This window comes from Sinocyclocheilus rhinocerous, unplaced genomic scaffold (assembly GCF_001515625.1).
Source record: "Sinocyclocheilus rhinocerous isolate Xijiao unplaced genomic scaffold, SAMN03320098_v1.1 scaffold388, whole genome shotgun sequence".
NCBI classification, from domain to species: Eukaryota; Metazoa; Chordata; class Actinopteri; order Cypriniformes; family Cyprinidae; genus Sinocyclocheilus; species Sinocyclocheilus rhinocerous.
The window spans coordinates 28,901-52,812 of record NW_015650020.1 but is presented as its reverse complement, the minus strand read 5'-3'; the positions used below and the strand labels follow the sequence as shown (position 1 = coordinate 52,812).

At 39.7% G+C, this 23,912-nt stretch overlaps 1 protein-coding gene across 1 annotated transcript; it reads left to right on the top strand.

Moving 5' to 3' along the window:
* The first annotated feature begins 1,875 nt into the window (after positions 1-1,875).
* On the top strand, positions 1,876-19,565 carry LOC107711395 (ephrin-B2a). Its single transcript, XM_016516384.1, has 5 exons — positions 1,876-2,772; positions 11,899-12,182; positions 17,281-17,373; positions 17,805-17,912; positions 18,926-19,565. Exons 1-5 carry the CDS (start codon positions 2,660-2,662, stop codon positions 19,327-19,329), a joined length of 1,002 nt encoding a protein of 333 aa, XP_016371870.1. The 5' UTR covers positions 1,876-2,659; the 3' UTR covers positions 19,330-19,565.
* The last annotated feature ends 4,347 nt before the right edge of the window (positions 19,566-23,912 follow it).

The window sequence follows — 23,912 nt, the reverse complement described above, 5'->3', positions numbered from 1 at the left end:
ATGTATTATACCTTTGGAGCTCTTTGTAGGCTAAGTATAGTGCTTGAAAAACAATTATAAGATTGCCTCTTTAATTTTGCACTTGCAATTTAGGGCTTGTATTGACAAAATATGAGTTTACGTAGCACAATAATAAAAGTGTAATCTAGCCTATTAGATAGACGTCATAATCAGGCAATTGGCCTTTGATGTAACACGTTAATAAACAGCTCCATTAATGCACAGCAACCATTCGGTCTGTGTAGCCTATTCGGCATGTGTAGTGTGTTAATTTTCGCTTCGATGTGTAATCTGCGCGTTTGATGGACTCTTAAACCAGCAGAGCAACACTGCACGGCGATAACAGTAAATATACGATGATTCAATTACAGTCTTCACAGGAAAGTGTGAATGCTTTTCACACCGGCTTTTCTTCACACTTGCGTCCTAATTTAGTTTTAGGCTGCTTCCTTAAGGGTATAGTGCTTGAAAAACAATTATAAGATTGCCTCTTTAATTTTGCACTTGCAATTTAGGGCTTGTATTGACAAAATATGAGTTTACGTAGCACAATAATAAAAGTGTAATCTAGCCTATTAGATAGACGTCATAATCAGGCAATTGGCCTTTGATGTAACACGTTAATAAACAGCTCCATTAATGCACAGCAACCATTCGGTCTGTGTAGCCTATTCGGCATGTGTAGTGTGTTAATTTTCGCTCCGATGTGTAATCTGCGCGTTTGATGGTCTCTTAAACCAGCAGAGCAACACTGCACAGCGATAACAGTAAATATACGATGATTCAATTACAGTCTTCACAGGAAAGTGTGAATGCTTTTCACACCGGCTTTTCTTCACACTTGCGTCCTAATTTAGTTTTAGGCTGCTTCCTTAAGGCTGGACATGGCGAAAATACACTTCATTAAGTTGTTTATTTCTCCAGAACTTAGTAGATAAACTTAAACAGTCTATATATAATGTAATAATATAATATATAATATAATATAATAAATAAAACATAGGCCTATTACATATTTGTATTACTTTTTTGTATTGACTTTTTATGACTGTTTATACTTATAATAGTTTATTCTTTTATATTTAAATTGTTTTATTTAAATTTGTGCGTTTGTGATAACAGTACATAACAGTGCATTTAACAAGTAAAACTGAACTACATTAACTTTAGGCTATATAAGAGTAATGTAGGCTATATCATCATATACCCTGAATTAAATTAAATTAAATTATTGATATTTTGTCTTGTCAGAATAAAATACAAACATAGTGCTAAATTGTTGTAATGAACCTGTTATTTAATTCATACACAAATTTAAGAAAAGTCAAATGTAGGCTACTTACACATTCAGTTGGTTCAGTTCAGTTGGCCGCTAGTGGGCGCTGTTGACTGCTGAATGAATCCCTCACGCATTCAGCAGGCGGCTTTCTGTCAAAGACTGTTTCTGTCGACCTCAACCTAAATAAATGCCTTTATTTTAAGATTATTGGCCATATGGGAATTAAAATCGACCATTGTGCATGCCGTGGAACACGACAATAACAATAAAATTAATTATGTAAATGAACAATGATATAAAATATAATAAAGAAAAAGAGTAGTGATGCATACAGTATATTATGTACTTAGTAGTACGATTTGCTGTTTTTCGGTGTAGTTATGTTAACAGCTGCGATTATACACATTCTACCACGAGTTCTCTTTGAAATGCAGAAATTTAATTAATCCCTACGAACTGAAATCTGGGTTAGCGACCTGAAGTCCGATATATTCTCTCATAGCTCGACAGGTTTCTCTCCACGGTTACCTGTCCAATGAGAGAGCAGGTGGGAGGAGTCAGCGAAAAACTCGCTTTGACAAATATTCCGTGTTGTATACGCTCGGTAGCTACTTGCAGTACAGACTCGCGCAGAGGACCGAGCATCCCGCAATTCACGCGCACAGCATTTCAATCCGGACCCGCAGGACTCGAGGCGCAGCTGTTCTCTGCTACTGTGCGGGTTCCACGACGACCCATGAGAACTTTCATTTGACTTCATCGTTTCATTTTATTTTTTTTATTTTCATTCATTAATTATTCTTATTTTTTTGTTTCATCCAATAGGCTGCAATTAATTAATTCTTGCTCATCTTTTCCAAACTGCCTCATTCGTTTTTTGGGAACTCCAGTGGTTTTTCCCCTCATTTGCCTGCCTGACCGGAATACCTCGCATTTGGAATTGGTAACGTTACCTGCTTGCCTTTTTATCCACACCGGGGGGATTAACTTCCATGTCTCCACGGACATCCAGCACTTCGGCGGCGACGACACGGGTCGCCTTCCTGTGAGGAATGTACGTGCTCCCCACGGCCGGTTGATCGGAGTGTGCTCCACTCAGTCGTAGCTATATTTTACCGAATGATAAACTGCCTGCTGTCCGCGGTGCTGCTCTCTCTTTTAACTCAAGCAGGACTAATAGAGGAGTAGCTCTTCCCATCGGGATGGTTCACTTCTAACCGGGCTCCTATTCAGCATTTTTTTTTTTTTAACTTTTTCCTGGAACGGGGGATATTGAGTTTGGATTGTCACAAGCAGCACTCCAACAAGACGCTTTCTATCTTTTTTTCTTATTAGAAATTCCCGCGAAACGGAATCTGACCGTAACGGTCGTAACGGACCATGGGCGACTCTCTGTGGAGATATTACTTTGGCGTTTTAGTTATCGCGTGCAAGGTGAACCTGTCCCGCGCGCTCATCCTGGACTCCATATACTGGAACACGACGAATACCAAGTAAGTGCTGGAGGCGGCAAAGCTCCGTCACATCTTACCCTCTCTCACTCATTCAGAGCAACGTTCAGACCCTGAAAGTGGGCGATGTTGGTCAAATCACGTTCAGTAAAGCAGGAATAGCAGGTGATGTGGATCGTCGAGCTGAGGCGAGTGACGCGTTGTTTCCACTTACAGGGGTTTAGAACATTGATTTAAAAAATGAGTCGCATTTCACAGTAATTAATAATTCATCGTGCTAACTTGTAAATTTGAGGCAGAAAGGAAGAAATAATAGTTTTGAATGGCCCCACAGGACCTCAGGTCATAACTCAGAGGATTTTTTTTTACCCACAGTGATCTGAGCTGTTTCATGACACAAAATTATTTTGTCAAAACAATTAAGGGAAAAAAAAAAAAAAAAATCACAGGAGAGTAATTCCATGTTTACATAGACAAATAATGAAATTTTTTTTTTTTTTTTTTTTACAAATGTTGGTTACATTTCCAGCTGAGGCCTAATGTTTTATTGAACGGCTTAGGCCCCAAGTCCTTTAAGGTATAGCTAAGTTAACGTTACCTCAGAAAATGTAGCCTATGCGTAATTCTCACCATCGCAATCCTCAGACAGAAAATCAGACATTCAACCGTTTTCCGCAAATGATCCTTTTCATTGTTTTTATGATTTCTCCTGGTCGTGGTAGAGGCATTTTTTTTTCTAATTTATTCAAATTTCAGACGCGAGTAAGCATTTTTTTTTAGAGCATTCACGTGTATAATTCTCTACAATTTTCACTTGAAGGACGTTTTTTCCCCCTAAAATGTAAAAGTAGTCGCTTGTTGTGGTTTTGTTTTTTCTCCTCAGTGACTGCGAAGATGAGCTCACGCGTAGCACTTCGGCGCTGAATCGTGCATTAAAACAGCGAAACATCAAGTAATGCTTAAATCCGAAGGGGTCTCGAGCGCTTCGTAGAGAAACTCCATGCTCGTTCAGTAATTCACCTTTCGCTCTCGGCCCGTTTTTATAGAGAAAGACTTCTCTCTTTTACCCCTGCATGTAGCCTATAGGGCAGGGATCCTCAAATCTGGCCCACGAGATCCACTTTCCTGCAGAGTTTAGCTCTAACCCTAATCAAACACACCTGAGCAAGCTAATCAATGTCTTCAGGATCATTAGAAAATCACAGGTAGGTGAGTTTGATCAGGGTTGGAGCTAAACTCTGCAGCGCATTGGCCCTCCAGGGCAAGATTTGAGGAACCCTGCTATAGGGCAAGGGACAGCATGGGTAGACCGCAGCACAGGTGTCCCGTGTTGATAATTACGGTCTTTAGTGCACACAGGTAAAAGAGCGGCTGTCTTAAATCCTTTGGCAGTGTCGCAAGCGTCCTTAAGTACGTTAATTAATTAATAAGAGTGTAATTGATCTAAAAGGCTTGGCTCTGCACAGGACTCGCTGGGATTGAGTTGTTGACAGGAACTTCGGTATATTGTACAGAGCGATATTTATTTGTTTGTTTAAAGGCGCAAAGCGATGTAATTTAATTTAAAAAAAAAACAATTCCAAATTTTGCTGGGTCTAAATTGTTTTGAGAGAAAAAAGGATCGTTTGGCTGCATGATGAAGAAATAGGCGACTGTTCGTCGCTGTATTTGTTGTAAATTCTGCCGTGAGGGGACAAAATATATATATATATATATATATATATATTTTGTCCCCTCACGGCAGAATTTACAACAAATACAGCGACGAACAGTCGCCTATTTCTTCATCATGCAGCCAAACGATCCTTTTTTCTCTCAAAACAATTTAGACCCAGCAAAATTTGGAATTGTTTTTTTTTTAAATTTAGAGAGCCGCTTCGTTCAGAAACGTGCTGGTTTTAACCCAACCCAAGCACTTACTAGAGCGGCCGCGATCAGCTCCGGTTCCCGTGTCTGAGCCGTGACGCCCCGCAGATTTGTGCAGAACGGAGCGCGAGTGAACGCGATCATTCCTTCCTCTGTATTACTAGTTTTAACGCGAATATACATGACTGAACATCTCATGCCTCATGTAATTGCTCAATCAGTGTTTCAACCGCGGAAAGACATCAACAATACAGCGTGGAAATAAAATGTCAAGTAGCATTTAATTTACCTCAGCAAGTCATCAGTGTCCACAGCTCGTTAGTTCACTAGAGAAATGAAGTCTAGAGAGGAGCATTTTGCGAAATATTACACCATATACTCATTATATTCTACTAAACCTGTTAGTCTTAATTATCTAATGTACAGTATGTTGAAATTAATCTGTTATGAAACATGCTATGACAGCCATTGTGTAATTGAATATATTTTAACAAATAGCTTAGAAATGGTATTATTTATAAGTTAATGTAAAAACTGCATTATGTGCAATTTACATGTTTGCATACAATTTTTTTTATTTTATTTTTTTTAAGTTGAGTGTTGATCATCTATTTAAAAATAAATAGCAATTAAATTTAAGTTTGGGTTAAGTTGTTAGGCCTAATTGTAACCTTATAATGTAAAAGGGCTCCCGATAGTTTTAAGCATAAGCTGAGGTAGATTTTTATCACTAAGAAAATGTAAACTATAACTGAATGTATTTAAAGAAAAAGCAACTTGTTCAGTAAACCATTTAAAAAAAAATAATTTTCCCCCTGCTGTACCAAAATCATACCGAACCGTGACGTTAAAACCGAGGTACGTACCGAACTGTCATATTTGTGTACCGTTACACCCCTAATATATATATATATATATATATATATATATAAAGGAGAATGACGTGTTGCACTGAGATTCAATTTTGCTGAATGCGCCTGCGACCATTGGCCCACTCCACTTAACCTACTTTTACATTGTTCTTATATAAGACATTCTTTTAGTTTAGTTTTTTTTTTAATACTCTATAGGGAACTTGAACAATTAAAATTACTAATGTTTTAACTATATTGCAATATGCCAATTTAAATGATGAAAAATCATGGAGTGATAAAGTTGTGGCCTTCTCTTATAGTGAATATAGGTTAAATTTTTATAGCTTAAATTAAATATTTATATTTCCTCAAATATTGCATGCAGTGCTCTTAAGTAAAATTATTTTAATTCAAAGATTAGTATTTGTAATACAAATGGTAATAATCTGTCTAATGATTTCTAAAATATCCAATTTTGAACAATGATGGAAATTCTTTGGTCAAAAACTGGGAGTAGTTTAGATTCCTCACAGTTTGCTACAGTTCTAAGCGAGCCATGTTCATTACACTTTAGCGTTTATGTTTCTGGGTGATTACAAATCTACGTACTGCGTAATTGTACTTGGTATGTAATTATGTTTTTGTGGAGTAGTTTGTAATTGTAATTACAAATTATTTTAGTTAGTTACATTTTTATATATAACTTATACTGAATGTGAAGTGTCACCACCATGTCGGTAACTATTGTGACATCTTCATTGATGGAGACCCAGAGTGACCATGAAGTGACCTCCAGCGGCATGTCTCTCTATTGTGTGTGTCACTGTAAAGATGCAGGCCTCATTCTTCCCAGGCAAGCCAGCGTTCCATGGAATTGTTCACTGCGCACATTCCTGCTATTCTGTTGGGGCAGTTCAGTGTATAGTTCTTTGTAGCACTGCACAGGACTAAATGGTGATGGCACTGATAGCATTGTTAGCGTTGGCTGCATTTTAACCATGTGACAAGATAAACAGAGCAAAACGTTGGGACATGGCAGGAATCTTGTTACATTCAAATATATTAACTCTGCATTTCTTTCTTTCTTTCTTTCTTTCTTTCTTTCTTTCGTTCTTTCGTTCTTTCTTTCTTTCTCTCCGGCTTGATTTCTTTCCTTTGGCATTAAATTATTTCATGATATGAATTCATTTTTCAATAATAGGTGAACTGAGGAGAATCTGACTCCTGTCTTGTATCGACTCCAGTTTCATTTTAGAAACACGAATACCCAATAAACACAAAGTACAACTTACTATCTGAAGATTAGAGAGAAATCCCATAGGTATAATGTTTGTGAGTATGTGAATAGCAGCGCTATGGGACATGCCTTTATCTAAAGTATCAGTGCCGCATAATGGGAGATTTGTGCTTAATATCCATACTCTACTCCCTATGGCCTTCTGTACATGAGACAACCGTCACCAACTCCCACAATGCTCAATCACTGAGCGAGTGTGTGTGTGTGTGTGTGATAGCTGGGTTTTTCCCAAGCGGCAACCTCCCGCTCTCTCTCCTGATGCCAACAAGGAAGTGACTTAAACTGTAATTCATCAACTGGCCGCTAGAGGCTGGCTGCAAAAGGGAGTCAATCCCATAGACTCCCCATGTTAAAATGCCAAACTTTACAGCAGAAAAAAACATGTTTACAGCCTGGTTCAAAAAATTATTTTGGTTTATATAGCTAATTTTGCCCTTCATGACAACTGTGAGGGGGGTGAATTTTTTTATAACTCATCCGTTTAAATTATATTAAAGGGGTCATATGATGCGATTTCAAGTTTTCCTTTCTCTTTGGAGTGTTACAAGCTGATTGTGCGTAGATAAGATCCCTGAAGTTGCAAAGACTAAAGTCTCAAAACCAAAGAGATATTCTTTATCAAAGTTAAGACTCTGCCACGCCCCCCTAAAACGGCTCGTTCTAACACGCCCCACATATCTACCTCACTATGTGGAAATATTTGCATAATGCGCCCAAATGTGTACACAAAGAAAGAAGGCGTGGTTTCAGTAACCGCAGTTAGTGTTGAAACAGCCATGTCAGGGAGACGCTGTGTGTTTCTAGACGAAAGCAAAAGCACTTTATTTGGCCTTCAGAAAGTAGATGCATTTAGGAATCTTTAAGATCACTTACAACAGAACAGCAATGCATTTTATGGACGACCGTTTCGTGAACCTAGGAGAGGAGGTAATTCTGACTTTGCTATGACAATATGGCGCTTCTGAATCAGCTACTGTTTTGTTATTAGTTTAAGTATTTGCTATTGACTGTTCAAATGCAGAGTTTTGCGCATCATGTCTGTGTGTGTGTGAGAGAGAGAGAGAGAGACAGGGTCAGTAGCCGGGAGTGACGCGTGGTGACGCGCTACCAAGATGGCGACGGCCGGCTCTGCCCACTTTGAGCTTCAAAAACCTCTTCAGGAACCTACGGGTGACGTCACGGACACTACGTCCATGTTTTTATACAGTCTATGGTTTTTCCCCTCCCATTGCAAAAATGTGTGTCAATCTAGTGTGCAGTGTTTTTTACCCCTTCACTGCTTTACCTCTGATGTATCAGTGTAAAGACTCCTTTCCCCTCTCTCTCTTCTCTCTCCCTCTCTTTCTTGTTCCTTCTGGTAATCCATTTTGTCGGAGGTGGAGAAACAAAAGCAGTCTGCTCTACACGTTTTCAGTCAAAGGAGGTTCCCCCTTCTCTTCATTAGGAGATTACATCGCTTAGCAGGGTTCTGATGGGGGCACATCCATGGCTACATACACATGCAGATACAGCATGAATGAACGAGGGGCGAGTGGGCCATGAACTTCATGATAGACTGCTAGCAAAAGGCTGTTATGATTTAGATGCTGAGTTAATCATTTTCCAAATTTATCGTCATCATATTAGCAGATGGGAGAGATTGTTTTGCCGCTGGGAGAGAGCGAGGAGAAGAAAGGGGACTGAGGGAAAAGTGTGATGTCTAGTCATTACCTCAAAGAGAATAAAAGTTCATTATTAAATGGCATTTGTGTTGCTTTAAAATTTGAGGGGAGAGCAGACGGTGTCTTTCGGGATTATGGAGTTGAATAGATGAGAAAAACAGGAAAGAATGAAGGGATATAGGCTGACAAAGGGAAAAGGCGCCTGTCTGGTCGATTTGCCCTCTCACCCAATGCAGGTCTCGGTTGCAAAGCATGATGGAGCGATTAAACCGTGAGATGTCTGTTGATTTATTTTGTCCCCTGCTTTCTATCCATGGCTTTCTATGGCCAATGAACCTCCATATTGGTCTGATGATTGAAAGTCAAACAGCTGAAGTTCCCCTCCACCCATATGTGTCCGTCACCCAGTGTTGCTTCAGATCTTCGGGTTAAAGCGCTGTGTTCCTATTGGGGCAGGATTAGGCTACTGCTGTCACTGTGTCACGGCTCGGCCCACACAACTAGAGATTAACATGGGAAAAGAAAGAAAGAGGAAAGCTGATGGACAAACATTCATATGCAAAAGCACCATTTGAAGAAAGCGAAATATATGAAACCATTGGGGGGAAAATGTTGAACAGAGTTTATCAGGAACACATGTGTTGGTTTTAGTTTTAGCAAATGAATCTGTATTTTAACCCCTAAGAAGTCCTCCAAAAAAAGAAAAATGTGATGGGCAATAGAAAAAAAAAACAAAAAAACAGATGTCTTATCCTTTACTCTTTAACACCTTTCAGACGTCCATCCAGCCCAGCTGTTTCTCAGCTTCAGTTTTATCGTTTATATCATGCCTAAGTTGCCAGAGAGAGTCCTGAAAGTCTTATACTCATTAACCACTTTCTCTTTTCTTTTGCTTTAATGTATATGAGCAAGTTTATTTAAATGACTTACTTTTGAAGTGCTTTTAGAAAAGCTTCCAAAAATGAATATTTCAGTCTGAGCACAAGTGAATGAGTCAGTGGGAAGAAGACAAAAAGAAAAGATAAAACAGATGCCTTGTGAGTATAAAAAACAGAGATATAAGAGGGACAAATGTGGATCACAAATGAAATTATGGAGAAACTTCTTCAAGTGGCACAGCCATGTCTCCTTAGATGTACTGCACATATCCTGACCATTCGCTCTTACACATGCACGCCTTTTCCGACTTAATGGCTTCTCTGTGTGCAGCTGCAGTCTTGTTAACAGAATGAGCGGTCTGTGTTAAACGTGTGCAAACCCTTATTCTGTCATCCTTTTCTTTTTCACATTCACATGTCGCAGAATATTTACGACCACTGTGAGAATCACCAAGGCTAAAGTTGGGGGGTTAAAGTGTGTCTTTTAGACAATGATTAAAGCCATTTACAAACATGAGTGTGACCTCTGGCTTTATTTGTTCAAATACCCCCCACTTTTATGTCCCGCTCCCTACTCAAAACTAAAACTAGACAGTTTTAACAGCGGCACCTGTAAAACAGACACGTAAAACACCCTTTTAATAGCGGAATGTGTGCGTATAGGCTGCAGGGTGAACTTGTATACCCTGTGGTTTAGGATAAAGACTGACTGGGCTGCAACAATGTGTATAGCAACTAGCATGCTGCATTTGGCCTATCTCTCCGGTTCACTGCTCAGTTGTGTTCGCCCATTAAATGCAACAAAACAGAGGTTAATAGAATTAGCATGTGGTATATATGAAGGTACACTCTTATAAGTAAAGATTATTTATTCGTGTTGATAGTTCCTTGAAGAACCTTTAACGTTTCCAATGCACAAAAGGGTCTTTATAATAGAAGAAAGGTTCTTCAGATTATTAAAATGTTCTTCATACTAAGAAAAACTGTTCACTGAAAGTTTCACTGAACCAAGAATTGTTCTTCATTGGGATTGCTGTAAAAAAAAAACTTTTGAAACCTGTATATTTAAGAGGGGAAAGGTATTCTGTTGCAAATGCAATTTTTTTCTATTTAGGAAAAAAGAGCAGATTTGTGGTTTTGTAGGTGTGTGTATGTGTGTGTAAACTTTTAAGGTGTGAACATGTTTTACTCTGGGAATTTACGAGTCTCACCCTCTTCTTTTGAACGATCCCAAAGCAAATATTTGAGCACATCATACACATATGCAGGCAAACTGTTCTTGGCTTTTCAAATAAGCTCGCGTAGCGATAAGACATGAGCGCGATAGCAATCCAGTGTTTGGCTCGAGAGGATTTGCGTGGCTAGATCTGTCGTGCAGATAGTCCTGACAGCTACCCTGCTGCACGTCAAACACACACACACACAAGAGAGCAGTTTTCCCAGCTACTCCTGTTTTAGTCCCTCGAGGCAGATGGCTGGGAGCGTCGCCTGATGCGAGCTGCTGCACTTTTCCTCCTTATTTCTCATGACATCATTTTCTTTTCACAGCGCTGCTGTTTAAGCGCTTGGCATCTGAGAGACTATTTGTCTTTTTTCTAAAGTATGAGCCATGAGTCAACACCTTTGTCTCATTCTAGCTGCTCCATTTTCTTTTCTGGATTCTCATAAAGGAAGTTAAAGAGTTCACCCAAAAATGAAAATTCTGTCATTAATTACTCACCCTCGTGTTGTTCCAAACCCGTAAGACCTTCGTTCATCTTCGGAACACAAATTAAGATATTTTGGATGAAATCTTGAGGGCTCTCTGACCCTCCCATAGACAGCAAGGTAACTACCACGTTCAAAGTCCAGAAAAGTACCAAGATGATCGACAAAGTAGTCCATGTGACATCAGTGGTTCAACTGTAAAGTTTCCGAAGCTACGAAAATACTTTTTTGCGCAAAGAAAACAAAAATAACAACTTTATTCCACATTTTCGTCTCTACTGCGTCACTTGTGGACGCGCGTTCATGACAGTACCATGACGCGAGCGTGTGGCGGCGCTGACCCAGATCCGGCGTAATGACGTCATCATGCCAGATCTGGGTCAGCGCCGGATCTGGTCAGTATTCTCGTAGCTTCGTAACTTTACAGTTGAACCACTGATGTCACACGGACTACTTTGTCGATCATCTTGGTACTTTTCTGGACTTTGAACGTAGTAGTTACCTTGCTGTCTATGGGAGGGTCAGAGAGCCCTCAGATTTCATCAAAAATTTAATTAAATTGTGTTCCGAAGATGAACGAAGGTCTTACGGATTTCGAACAACACAAGGGTGAGTAATTAATGACAGAATTTTCATTTTTGGGTGAACTAACCCTTTAAAAACACTTGTGCATGCAGTTTAGGATCGTTTCAGTTACTCTCCTACGATTTTATGATCCAGCTAGTTCTTTAGAACCCGTTTTATCATTTATAATCACTGCTAAATAATTAATCATCCTCTTTTTTTAATTATTGATCAACACTATGCTTCACGATCCAGCATATTTTTGATCCTGAGAGCAGTTTGAATATTATTTATCATCTATGATGTGTCTCACTCTCTCTCCGTCTCTCTTTCTCTCAAAGGTTCGTGCCAGGACAGGGTCTGGTGCTGTATCCACAGATCGGGGATAAGATGGACATAGTTTGCCCACGCGTGGAGGGCGGCTCTACGGAAGGAGTGGAGTATTATAAACTCTATATGGTTCCTCTGGAACAACTAAAGTCCTGTCAGGTCACAAAGGCAGACACGCCTCTACTCAACTGCGTCAAACCGGACCAGGACGTCAAATTCACCCTCAAATTCCAGGAGTTCAGCCCAAACCTTTGGGGCCTGGAGTTCTTTAGGGGGAAAGACTACTACATTATATGTGAGTATGTCAGCGGATATCTGTAAACCACCCTTACCGCACCGTTCTGGTCAATTACGTTAGCTTGGGTTTGTTTATGTGGTTTTGAGTATCGGGAAAGGTTGACGTTGTGGCGTGAACTACATTAGCAATGTTTTAGTGAGTCATGGTGCAAATAATGACACGTTTATATCACATTTGCTAGTGTTTGTTTATGATGGCTGGAGTAGTTGTTAGTTCCAGAGTTACAGAGATGGAAGGTTTCTGTTTGTGAGTGGCATTTGACCATGAACGCGTATGTACACAAACACAAATGACTTCTCGTATTCGCTTTGTATCATTTTGCATGTGGGTTGAATTTTCACATTTGCGAAAACAATAACTGCTCACCTGGCCTCAACACACACACACACACTTCAGGCTCAAAGCAAGCTGCTTAAACAGCGGGTGAGGTGGAAGAGAAATGCAGGGATCTAGCAAATGGAATAGCGCGCACACACACACAAACAGAGACTGCTTTGATACACAGCGTCAATCTCATTGCCCAGACCTGAGCCGTTCTCTCGCTCTCCCTCGCAATGAGAGTTCACTTCCAGCATAAGGAAAAAATCAAATTTTGCAGTTCTGGGAAAATTCTCTCCTCCTTTATTTTGCTCTCTCTCAGTTTCTCTTAAGCAACTCTAATTTGTAGAAAGAAAAGGGAAAGAGAGAAAAAAGAGGTGGAGAAAGAGAAATTAGTTCATTTTGCTGCATTGTAGGTGATAATTGCCCTGGTGTACAGCTGGAGTCGTGAGTGTGTGTGTGTGTGTGTGTGTGTATGTTGTGAAGCGCAGAGACGTATGACTGCTGTGTGTGGTGGGGGGTTTATTCGATAAGTCATTAATTAAAAAGTTTAATCCTAATAGCTCAGTTTAATCACTCTGTCTTTATCAATTGGATCTGCTCAGAAACCAATCAGATGATTTCAATCCCTTATAAATGTGTTCAGCAAGCCAAACGTCTGTGTGCGTGTGTGTGTGCAGGACTCAACAATGAGAATTTTTTCTTTAGGTCAGTAGAATAGATTTTTACTTAGCCTTACAACTTTTTCACATGAATACGATAAACGGCTATTTTTGAGCAACATATTTTAATATGTGTCAAAAAATTATATACATATATTGTTCATTGTTCATTGTTCACTGTATTTATACTATGGTTCAAAAGGTTGGGCTCATTGTTTTTTACTTTTATGCAACAAGGACACATTAAACTGATCAAAAGTGACAGTAAAGACCACACTGTTACACAAACAACAATCTATTTCAAACTATTTATTTTCTATTTCAAAAGCTGTGTATTATAAATATTAAAAAATATATATTAAAAACAATGTATTATAAATATTATGCATCACAACTGTTTTTAACATTAATAATAATGTTTCTTGAGCACCAAATGACATATTAGAATAATTTCTGAAGGATCATGTGACATTGAAGACTGGAGTAAAGGCTGCTGAAAATTCAGCTTTTTCCATTACAGGAATACATTTCATTAAAGTAGAAAACATTTAATTTAAATTGTAACAATATTTCACAATATTGCTGTTTTTACATTGTTTTTATTTTGCAGCCTTCATTAAGCATAAGAGACTTCAAAAACATTTTAAAAAATATATATACAGGCCCTAAACATTTTCATACATCATGACAGATGTATGTGTGTAAACACACTTTTGCTTATGTACGTGATAAAAGCATGCAGTTGGTCACCTGGCCTAAAGCTCACTCAAACTGACCCCGGGTCATCGTCCATTTTTATTGCTTTATTGTTGAACCCTGGTGTGTGTTGGTGTGCGCTGGCCAAACTTTCAAATGGCTCTTCTATTGTTCATATGCAGCCTGATGCTGATGACTCTGATATGATTGTGTGTGTGAATATGAGTTTGATGTGATCTGGTCTGACAGACTGCCCTCGAGCTGGGGAGCCAGAAGAGAGATACATGATCTAAATATGGCAAGAGAGAGAGAGTTAGAGAGAGCAGGAATGTTTCATAAAAAAATAATACAATCTGTAGAAAGATGTGATAATTGAATAAAGCACAGACAAACTACATCTATGTAAATCTTAAAGGTGTGTTCAGTAATTTAGTCCCTTAAGAATAGAATAATAGTTCATTAGTAACAAAAAAAGCCAGTAGTGCTTAAAAAGCTGAATGTAACAGGTTTACGTTTGCGGTTTTAATTATCGTTTCATCAGTTTTAATTAGGACAGTGTCTGTAATTGGTTATTCTTCAAGTCAGTCTATTTTCCTAAGTTATCTAAGTTGCAGGTTCAGGGCCTGAAACAGAGAGAGACAATTTCACTTTCTTTGAATTAGTTTTCAGACTTCCTCATACTGACAGATGATGAAGAATTTAAACAATGCCCCTTAGCAACTAGTAATGTAACAGCATGCCATTGCCTGAGGGCGAGCATGTCAGTAGAAACCAACAATGATGAGCATTTATTACTGATAAGTGATTTCTAACATTAAATCATATATTTAGTATAAAGTATTTTCTATTTATATTCTATTTTTAACCTTCATTCCTTTCCTTTTCTTTTCGTTGTTTTATTTGTTGTAATTTCTGTTTTTTTATATGCTTTGACAATATTATTAATGTTAACAATCATGCCAATGAAGCATTGTTGACTTAAAGAGACATAAAGAGAGAGACATGTTGTTTTGCTTTGTTCAAAGCCAGTGAGGGCTTTTCGAGGTGCAGTGCCATATCTTATTAGAGTAGATGTACAATGTTTGTGTGTGTGTATTGTTGTGTGTCAGCTCTCATTATTGGCCTGAGTGCTGTTCACCACTCTGTGACCCTGACGCCATGTTGATCAGGTCAAACAACAGCTACAGCTCATCATCACAACTCACATTCACATTCAAGTACCTGTATTGCTAAATCATTAGTCAAGTTATTAATAGACAAAATAATTTTTTTTTAAATATAATTATATTAATAATAATAATAAGAAGAAGATTAATGATAATAATTATTATTATTTAAAAAGTAATTTTATGTTTAAATATAACACTACGCAAAAGTTTCTGAGCATTTAATGCCTGTTGCATGGTGTCATTTTCCAGTCCTGTCCCACTGGTTGCCCTATTATCATGGCAGAACTTTACATATCTCGCAGTCTGTTTGAGCTTGATAGGGTTTCACCAAACAGTATTGGGTTTTTGTGTCCACATGTAGTGCACAGACACATTTATCTAGCTGGGAGCATAACCTAGTCAACTGTTGTTTTTATATATGACACATACAATACATACTGCAGACTAAGCCAAAACCCAAATGTACCGCTATAAGAAAACCTTTTCCATTTTAGAATAAAAATAGTTTTCTATTATGTTGGGCACTTTTCATTTACCTTTATTGTTTTTGTACTGCTTTAATGATTTTTTTTTAATTATTTTATCAATGCACAATATTTTCAGCCTTATTTTTCAATTAAAGTATTTAGCTTATTTATTAAACCTTTTTTTTTTACTTCATTGAGCCCTCTTGCTGCTCTCCACAATGTAGGTTTCAGGTTTTTACTATCCATTTGGGGAAATTTGGCCTTCACAATGTAGGCCAAACCTGTCCCACAAACAAATACTCTTTGCCAGCTGGTCTGTCAGTTCAAAGTCAAACACTCTAATTTAACTTAAACTCGTCTATGAAGAAGTGCTTTAAAAGTATCTTTGTATACTAATCAACTTGTCGCTTCAACTAAAATTAAATAAACTGTGTGTCATGTGATGGTATACTGTTGACCTGGAATGTGAGATCATCATGTGATTATTGTTTAAGCAATGTGTTTGCTTTAATGTGTGCGTTTTTAGGCTCATTTGCCAGATTAATGAAATGAACACACTGAAAGGAACGCAAGCTTTTAAGGAGCTTTACATGTAATGAGCTTGTGTTCTTCTCAACACTAAAAAACCACAGGTCAAAGAAGCAGCAGAGAGAGTCAGATGGTGTCATGCTGCAGTGCAGTCCTTACAAACAAACAAAGAAGAAACGCAGAATCAGAAAGATCCATCACATGGCGCACACATAACTCACTCACACACTCCATCCACTTCATCAAAGTGGCAGCATTGGAAAAAAAAAGTGATGATGGGGGGACAGGCGCCTCATAGACTCCCACATCCCTCCCCTGTCTCTTTCTCTCTTACTCTCTCTCTCTCTCTGAATGCAGGCCACATTGTTCTGGACGCTGACCAGACGTTAAGCCCTTGGCAGCTCGTTAGCTCTGTGTTACTGACCCAATAGACCGCAAGCCTGCCGGGCGTGGACACACACGCACATACACGCACGTGGCATAGCTATATTGTTCGGGTAAAAGCCCACATAGGACACGTGGGACCAGTGGCCAGAATACTGCTGATAGTTTGTTTAGCAAAAGATAAAGATGTCAAACGGCTTAATTCAGTTCAAATTGATGTTGTTGTAAAATCAGATTGCATGTAGAAAACTAGTTTTCCTCACTTCATTTTTTAATCAAGTCCAACATCTGCTCAAAATTTTTTTATTGTTATTATTTAGTCTATTTTGGTCTTGCTCACTTGTTTCTCGACAAACATCTGCTGTGGCTAAAGCGTTACACGCTCTTAAACACGCTCCAAACCTCACATTCATTAATAGCACTCTCTCTCTCTGTGCCTTATTCGCTAAATTATTAACAACCACTCCTGGTGCTAGAGGCCTTCGCCTCACTGGTAAACACAATTTTTATTATTCCTTTTTATTATTCCTTTAATCCTTCTTATTTCCTATTGAATTGTTAAAGAGCAAAGGCACACTTTCTGACCATTTAATCTTTCAACCCCAATACAAACACAATTTTGGCCTGTGCAAAAAAAATAAAAAATAAATGGCACAGCTAGGACTACTAAAAGTTTGGTTACATGATTTATGAAGGCTCTGCACAGAGATTTGACTGTATGAATATTCATTAGTTGTGTTAATGTTGCAGTTACATCATCTAAATAGCTTGTAACTTCTTTGATCAATCTCAGTTATGTATTTGCATATATAATTGCAACACATGTTGATATCATGTTGCTAAAGTTCTTGTTTTTGTCATTGTGTTTCAGCTACATCTAATGGAACGATGGAAGGACTGGATAATCAGGAAGGAGGGGTGTGTAAAACCAAGTCGATGAAAATCATCATGAAGGTTGGACAAAGTGAGTAATCGTTTCACGGTCATGTGTGTATGTGGGTGTCTAATAGCTGTTTTACTGTGGGCACGAGGGTGTAGAACAATAGGAAAGCCCTTCGAACCTGCTGCAGACCCTGCACTGTAATTAATGACGATTATTCATAAATCACCTCACCAGTGAAATCTGTGGTAATTACCATAGGCCACACCCACCAACACAAGCGACTGAATTTCTCGCTCTCACACAAACATGCAGACACAAGCTGAAGGTCACTAGATTAATCATGGCTGCTTGTGTTTTAATGATGAACACACACACACTCACTCTCTCATGGTCGCTATCAGTCACACACGCACACTTTTATTTCGCTGAGCAGCATGAAAGTAATAGCTCTCCACATGAAAATGCATACATATATCAGAGTGATGAATGTGTTTCTTATCTATGATTTGCAGACCCCTCCGATCCCTTTTCCCCCAAAGAATACCCCACCAGTTACCCTCCCAAACACCCCGATGCAGGGGGCAAGGAGACCAAATCGAATGAAGTACTTGACAAGCCCGGTACGTCGCACACTTTATCACCTCACACATCTGTAAGGGGACGCTCACTGATTCATCATTCTCTGCTTTTTAATCCCTTTTTTGCTGAGCAAGTACCAGTCCTCTGTCACAACAATATGCACACTGATTTGTTCTCATAAAATCCTTCTGACAAGTAAATCGTTAATGTGACAGAGCAAGACGGACTTGCTGGAACGCATTCATTGTAGAATTCAGCTTCTCTCCTTCTACGTACAAGCATATGGACATCAAAGTCATTTGAGTGGAGTGTCTTAGGTACAATAATCCACTTGTAAAACAGCCTGAGTGTGAGTGTTAGCAGCTCATCTGTTCCGCCAGACTCATCTGGGCCGCTCCAGACAAACTCACTGGAGTCCAAAGCCGTGCGAGGTCACTCTGTCCACAGCTTTCCACAATCACGGAGTGTTTCTTAGACGTTATCTATCCTAATACACATTTTTGAGTTCAAAATGTCTTTCAGAAAACCGACGGCTTCCACAAGTACATAACTAATTCATTTAAACCATTTAGATAAAGGCAATTCTTATTAAAAAATTATCTTTTTTTTCCGCACTTACGCTACTACTCAAGCTTTGTACTCTGGTTTCTTCTTGAAATTTGTTTTCACTGCACTTCTAATACCGTCGGCTCTTTTATGATCAATCGCTTGTGTTTTCTCTCCTTTGGAAGTTGCTTTGGATAAAAGCGTCTGCTAAATAAATACATGTACATTTATTTCACCATACATAAAAGACGTTTCATTTAGTGTCAAGGCATCTTTTTAATTGCTTATGAGTGGGCCACTTCCTTTCTAGTCAGAAAGCCTGTTCACACCAAGAACGATAACTAAAAAATACCTATAACTATATTAGCATCCAGACCAATGGACGATTGTTAAACTATATTGTAGTTATCATTATTGTTATAGTTATCGTCATTGGTGTGAACAGTCCTTAATACTAGTTGCTCATTGCTTTTTTTGCTAAGTTCATGTTGTTGTTTTTCCCTCTTAGATGCATCTCAACAAGGAGAAGAGAAGGGAGATGGAAATAAATCATCCTCAGTCATCGGCTCAGAGGTTGCCCTGTTCGCCTGCATCGCCTCAGCCAGCGTCATTGTCATCATCATCATCATCATGCTAGTATTCCTCCTGCTGAAGTATCGACGACGCCATCGCAAACACTCGCCTCAGCACGCCACCACGCTGTCACTCAGTACATTAGCCACGCCCAAGAGGGGCGGCAGCGGAGGCAACAACAACGGCTCGGAGCCGAGTGACATCATCATCCCGCTGCGGACTGCTGACAGCGTCTTCTGCCCGCATTACGAGAAAGTGAGTGGCGATTATGGACACCCCGTTTACATCGTACAGGAAATGCCGCCTCAAAGCCCAGCAAACATCTATTATAAAGTGTGAAAATGGACACGCTTCCTTCGGACGTTTTAACTCTAACCCCCCCACATGCCCCTCGATGAACCCCCCGTGGGCGGAATCGACACCTGAGCTCACCCTCTTCCTGCCCCCTCTTATTTTTTTGTTGTTCTTGTTTATTTTACAATATTGCTGATTATTACTCTCAGTATAGATGTTGCTGATGGTGGAGTGACCCTCCTGATTCGCTGCTCTTGCACCTGCAAAAATGAAACAAACAAATAGAAAATGACAAAAAAGACAACAGAAACCCTCCGGGAGATTGAGGTGCACTACAACGGATACTATAGCATTTGTATGAGGGAGTGTGTGTGAATCAGATGAGCGGGGGAGAGGGGGTTTGAGGGGGTGGCTGAGAAAAGAGAGGTCAAGACAATGATTCTTCCTCTTTTTTCCACTACATCATCTCCCTTAAAGACACAACACACGGAGATGGAGAAGAGAAATGACGTGACAGTATCACACAGCAAGAAATATGAACTTGAGCTGATTATTTAGCTTGGCCGATTGACTGATCCTTCTCAAAACAGGAAGTGAATGCAGCCTATTGGCCAGAGCTACAGGAAGTGGATTTATCGAGGAAGCAGGAAGCTCTCCGGAGCCTACTGTTGGACATTTGAATGGACATCATCTGTTTTTGCACGTTCACTCGTACTGTTTTCATTCACATTAGCTCTCCTCATTTGTTCACCTCTACAAAATGACTCACGATGTTTACTTGAAGTCTTTTTGTATGGTCATGCGTCTCACGTGCATTTCTTTTTGTCATTCCCAGTGCAGTCCACTTGCAGATTCGTTTGGTAGAAGACTAATATGTATCGTCATAGAGATCCTTTTGTGCTGGTTTATGTGCCGTTTAGTAGTGTGGAAGACACATACACACATTTCATTTCATATACGTCTGCTGCCAGGGCTGGAAAAATGAGACAAACAGAGAAAGAAGGAAGGAAGGAAGGTCGATATTTGGTACAGTTGTTGTCCTGATGCCTGCTGGGAAGGTGGAGGACCCACATGAACACTTTAGCAGCACTTTGAAAGCCTCACCACCTTTCCCACGTGGAGTACAAACTCAAGAAAACACATTAAGACAGAGATTGCAGGGAGCGAATCACTCAAGGCTCAATAGGAAAATCTGTCATCTCTGACACAAAATGGCCGCCTTCCCCAGGCATGTCGCTGCAAAAGTTCCTGTTATTCTAGTATTTCTGCCATCACACACACACACACATTCTCTTTCACCAGTGGCCTGTGCAGATTGTGGAAAAGAGGAACTGGTGCTCTACGTTTTTGCTCAAAAGCACAGGGACATCAAGATATAATTGTTAAGTTTTGAATGAAACAAAATATTTAATTAGCATTTCTTTATGGATTTGTTTAGCTGTAGATGAAAACGGTTGGAAAGAGTGCACGTAGACTTTATTTATGATACCATACAGACAGGTTAGCGTGAAACAGCAAGAACATGAATAATTTATGGCGAATCTGCACATTATGCAAGCTTCGAGTTTTCCTTTTCGTTAACAGATATTTCTATTTGCTTTTTTCCATTGATCCCTACACGAATAGCTGCCTTTTGACCACAAACACACACACATACCCGCACAAAAAGCACATGCGCTCATGGCCAGGGAAGGGGCGGCTTTGGAAGGAGCCCTCAGGGAAAACAGCATGATGGGTTTTAAAATAGCCGAAAGGAATGAGAGGGAAGGGCCAGAAACGGACCAAAGGAAGGGCACGTCTAACATAGTCCCGACTAAACCAACTTCTCCGGCCTGCCTGCCTCTGTTGATGAAGCTCAGATGTGCTCTGGGTCGAAATTAGGCCCCTTAATCTGGAAGGAAAGCAGTAGACGTGGGTTAGTGAGCATACCAGATGAGAATGAGCGCAGGCTAAATGTAGTAAATTGCATGAAATGGGGTCTTTCAGGCTCAAATTGTGGGAGGTTTCTGGAGGGGGAAAAAACACATTATGATCGATGGCGGTCACAAGTGAACTTAGCGTGCGTTTTAGAGAGGAAGTCGCCAAGCAGAGGCCAGAGTATCCCACAACCCGCAGCTCCCAGAGGATTTTGGAACCCTTTACGTGTGTGTCGTCATTCGTGTGAAAGCCTTCGTGAGCAATGCCAGCCTGCAGACAGTTATCTTCATTTGTTTCTTACATTGAAATCAAAATCGTTCACCAAAGGTGGACTTTGAGAGTTGAAAATGTCCACAAACTGACTGTGGATTGCCATAGTCGCACATTAACTGTTCATCCGTTTTGTTTTCACTTGTTCATGGAGGTTCTTGAATCTCACCGAGAAGCCAAGCCTTGTGTGATCAGAAGTGACACGTTGTGTCAGGTGGAGTTCAGCCATTTATAATTAAAAAATTTTCACCATCTTTCCTGAAATGAATGAACTCTCTCTGATATTCATGAATGAAAACCTACCCAGACACATTTGAGGTTGGTTCATAAGCTGTTAACAATATTGTGGTGCAACTTCTGATCATTCTGCTTAACCACAAACATATTAAGTAAGCAAAAGGTTCAAGAAGTTCAGAGGTCTTCATAATCTTCTAAAGAAAAAGGATCAGTTTAGGGCAGGCTATCGATTCATTTGGGCATAATTTAGTTGTGTAAATGTGTACAGTCAGAGGCGCCGCTAGCAATTTTGGGCGCTATGAAAGAAAATGAGGTTGGGCCCCCTACCGCACCAAACATACACTATATTGCCCAAAGTATTGGGGAAACAAAAAAACCCATCGCCAAACACCAATGACTTGTACATATGCGTACAATCATTTTAGACACTTCCAAAACTGTGGCAAAAAAGATGTATTTTTTTTAACCTTGCCTTATACACAGAGGCATTGTTGTGTTAGAATAGAAAAGGGTCCTGTTCAAACTATTGGTATAAAATTGGAAGCACACAATTCCCTAGAATAGCATTATATGCTTAAACATTAAGATTTGTACTCATGGAAATTACTAAAGAACCTGTTCATTAGAAGGGGGTGTCCCAATACGTTTGGCAATATAGTGTGCAAGCCAGCCTAGCTATTCAAAATCTTTGTCTGCAATTTAATAATATTGACCTATTACTTTTGCTATTGCTTTTGACCATTAGGTATCAGTAACATAATTCATTCAGAACCTGTTTTATGGACATAGACTTTCTGTACCACACTATTCTGCTGATATGGAATGAGTTTGACTACTTAATCAGTTATATTAATAGAAATGCTTCACTGGGGCAAACCAAAAAAATCCTAAAATAATAAATAGGATACCCCATAGCAGCATTTCCAGCAGTATCCATCATTTCTCAATCATGATCTTACTCAGCTAAATGTGACTATTAGCTAAACAGCTGCATTCCTTGTTTGCTAGCTACCTATGCACATACAGCATACAATGTAAAAAATATTCTACATTATGAACCTTAACCCAAAAACCTTTAGCTATACACTGTAGATAATTGTGACCCTGCCTGTGGAAACCCAGCTAAAGTATTTTTTTTTAGACAGTGGATGAGTAATTCACTCATTGATTTGCTTAATAAAAGCCTCCTTTGAGATCGTTTTGAAAGACATGTTTATTGTGTATTATTTTCAACGTGTTTATTGCTAAGTTTAGTGTGGCAAAATAGAAGCGCAGCCGTAATTCGCATGCAGTGTATCCGGTTGCCATGACAACAACCTCACGCGCTTCCTGCTGCTGCTCTATATAATCAGAGTGTGAATTTGTAGATTTTCTATAGCAAAACTAAACCGTTTTTAAAAGTGTGACTGACCAAATCGTCCGGCTCGGTTTGCCCCCCTCGAACTCGAAGACATCTCTAATTTGACAGTTTACCATCTGATCTCACTCGTGACTCTAGGCTACGTAGGACGGGACGAAACCATGCAGCACTAAAAAGAATTGGCTCATATACAAGTGTTCATAAATCTGACTACACTGGCTGCACAGTAAGCGTTACAGACTGTGTGTTCCTCCCTGCCCACACTACATCACGAGCGGGGATACACACAGTCTGTGCGTGGTCTGCTTGGGAGCGAAGTCCCTATCTTCTTCCTCACCTACCAGGTCTGCCCGCTCTCTGGGATCGGAAGCCCGTTCTGCGGTTTCTTCCCCCGGGGAGCGGGCTCGGCGCTCCGCCTATCTTCCTCCGAGGAGAATTCGCCCCCTCAGTCGAAAGATAGACGATTTGCCCCCTCAGTCACCCCAGTATGAAGAGTTGTTGGAGGTGGTTACTTGTGCGGTAGCTAAGTTAAACATCGATAGATGGGCGAGATGTCACAGGCGGGTGACGTAATGACCAGGAAACTATAAAAGCACGTGCAGTGGAACCGGCATCAGCTTTTCTGTCATTCAGCGAAGCGCTCTGTGTTGTGTCAGTCGCATTTTATGTTCTGTGAGTCTTATTTACTGTTGTCTGTCAAAGTAAGCACAATCAGCAACATATAAGCTCCAAATATGTCAAAAAAGGCTGAGAGTAAAACAAAGCATCTGGGCGAAAGTAGATCACGTTATAGATTATGTGTTGCTCCCTGCCCACGCTACATCACAGGCGGGGATACACACAG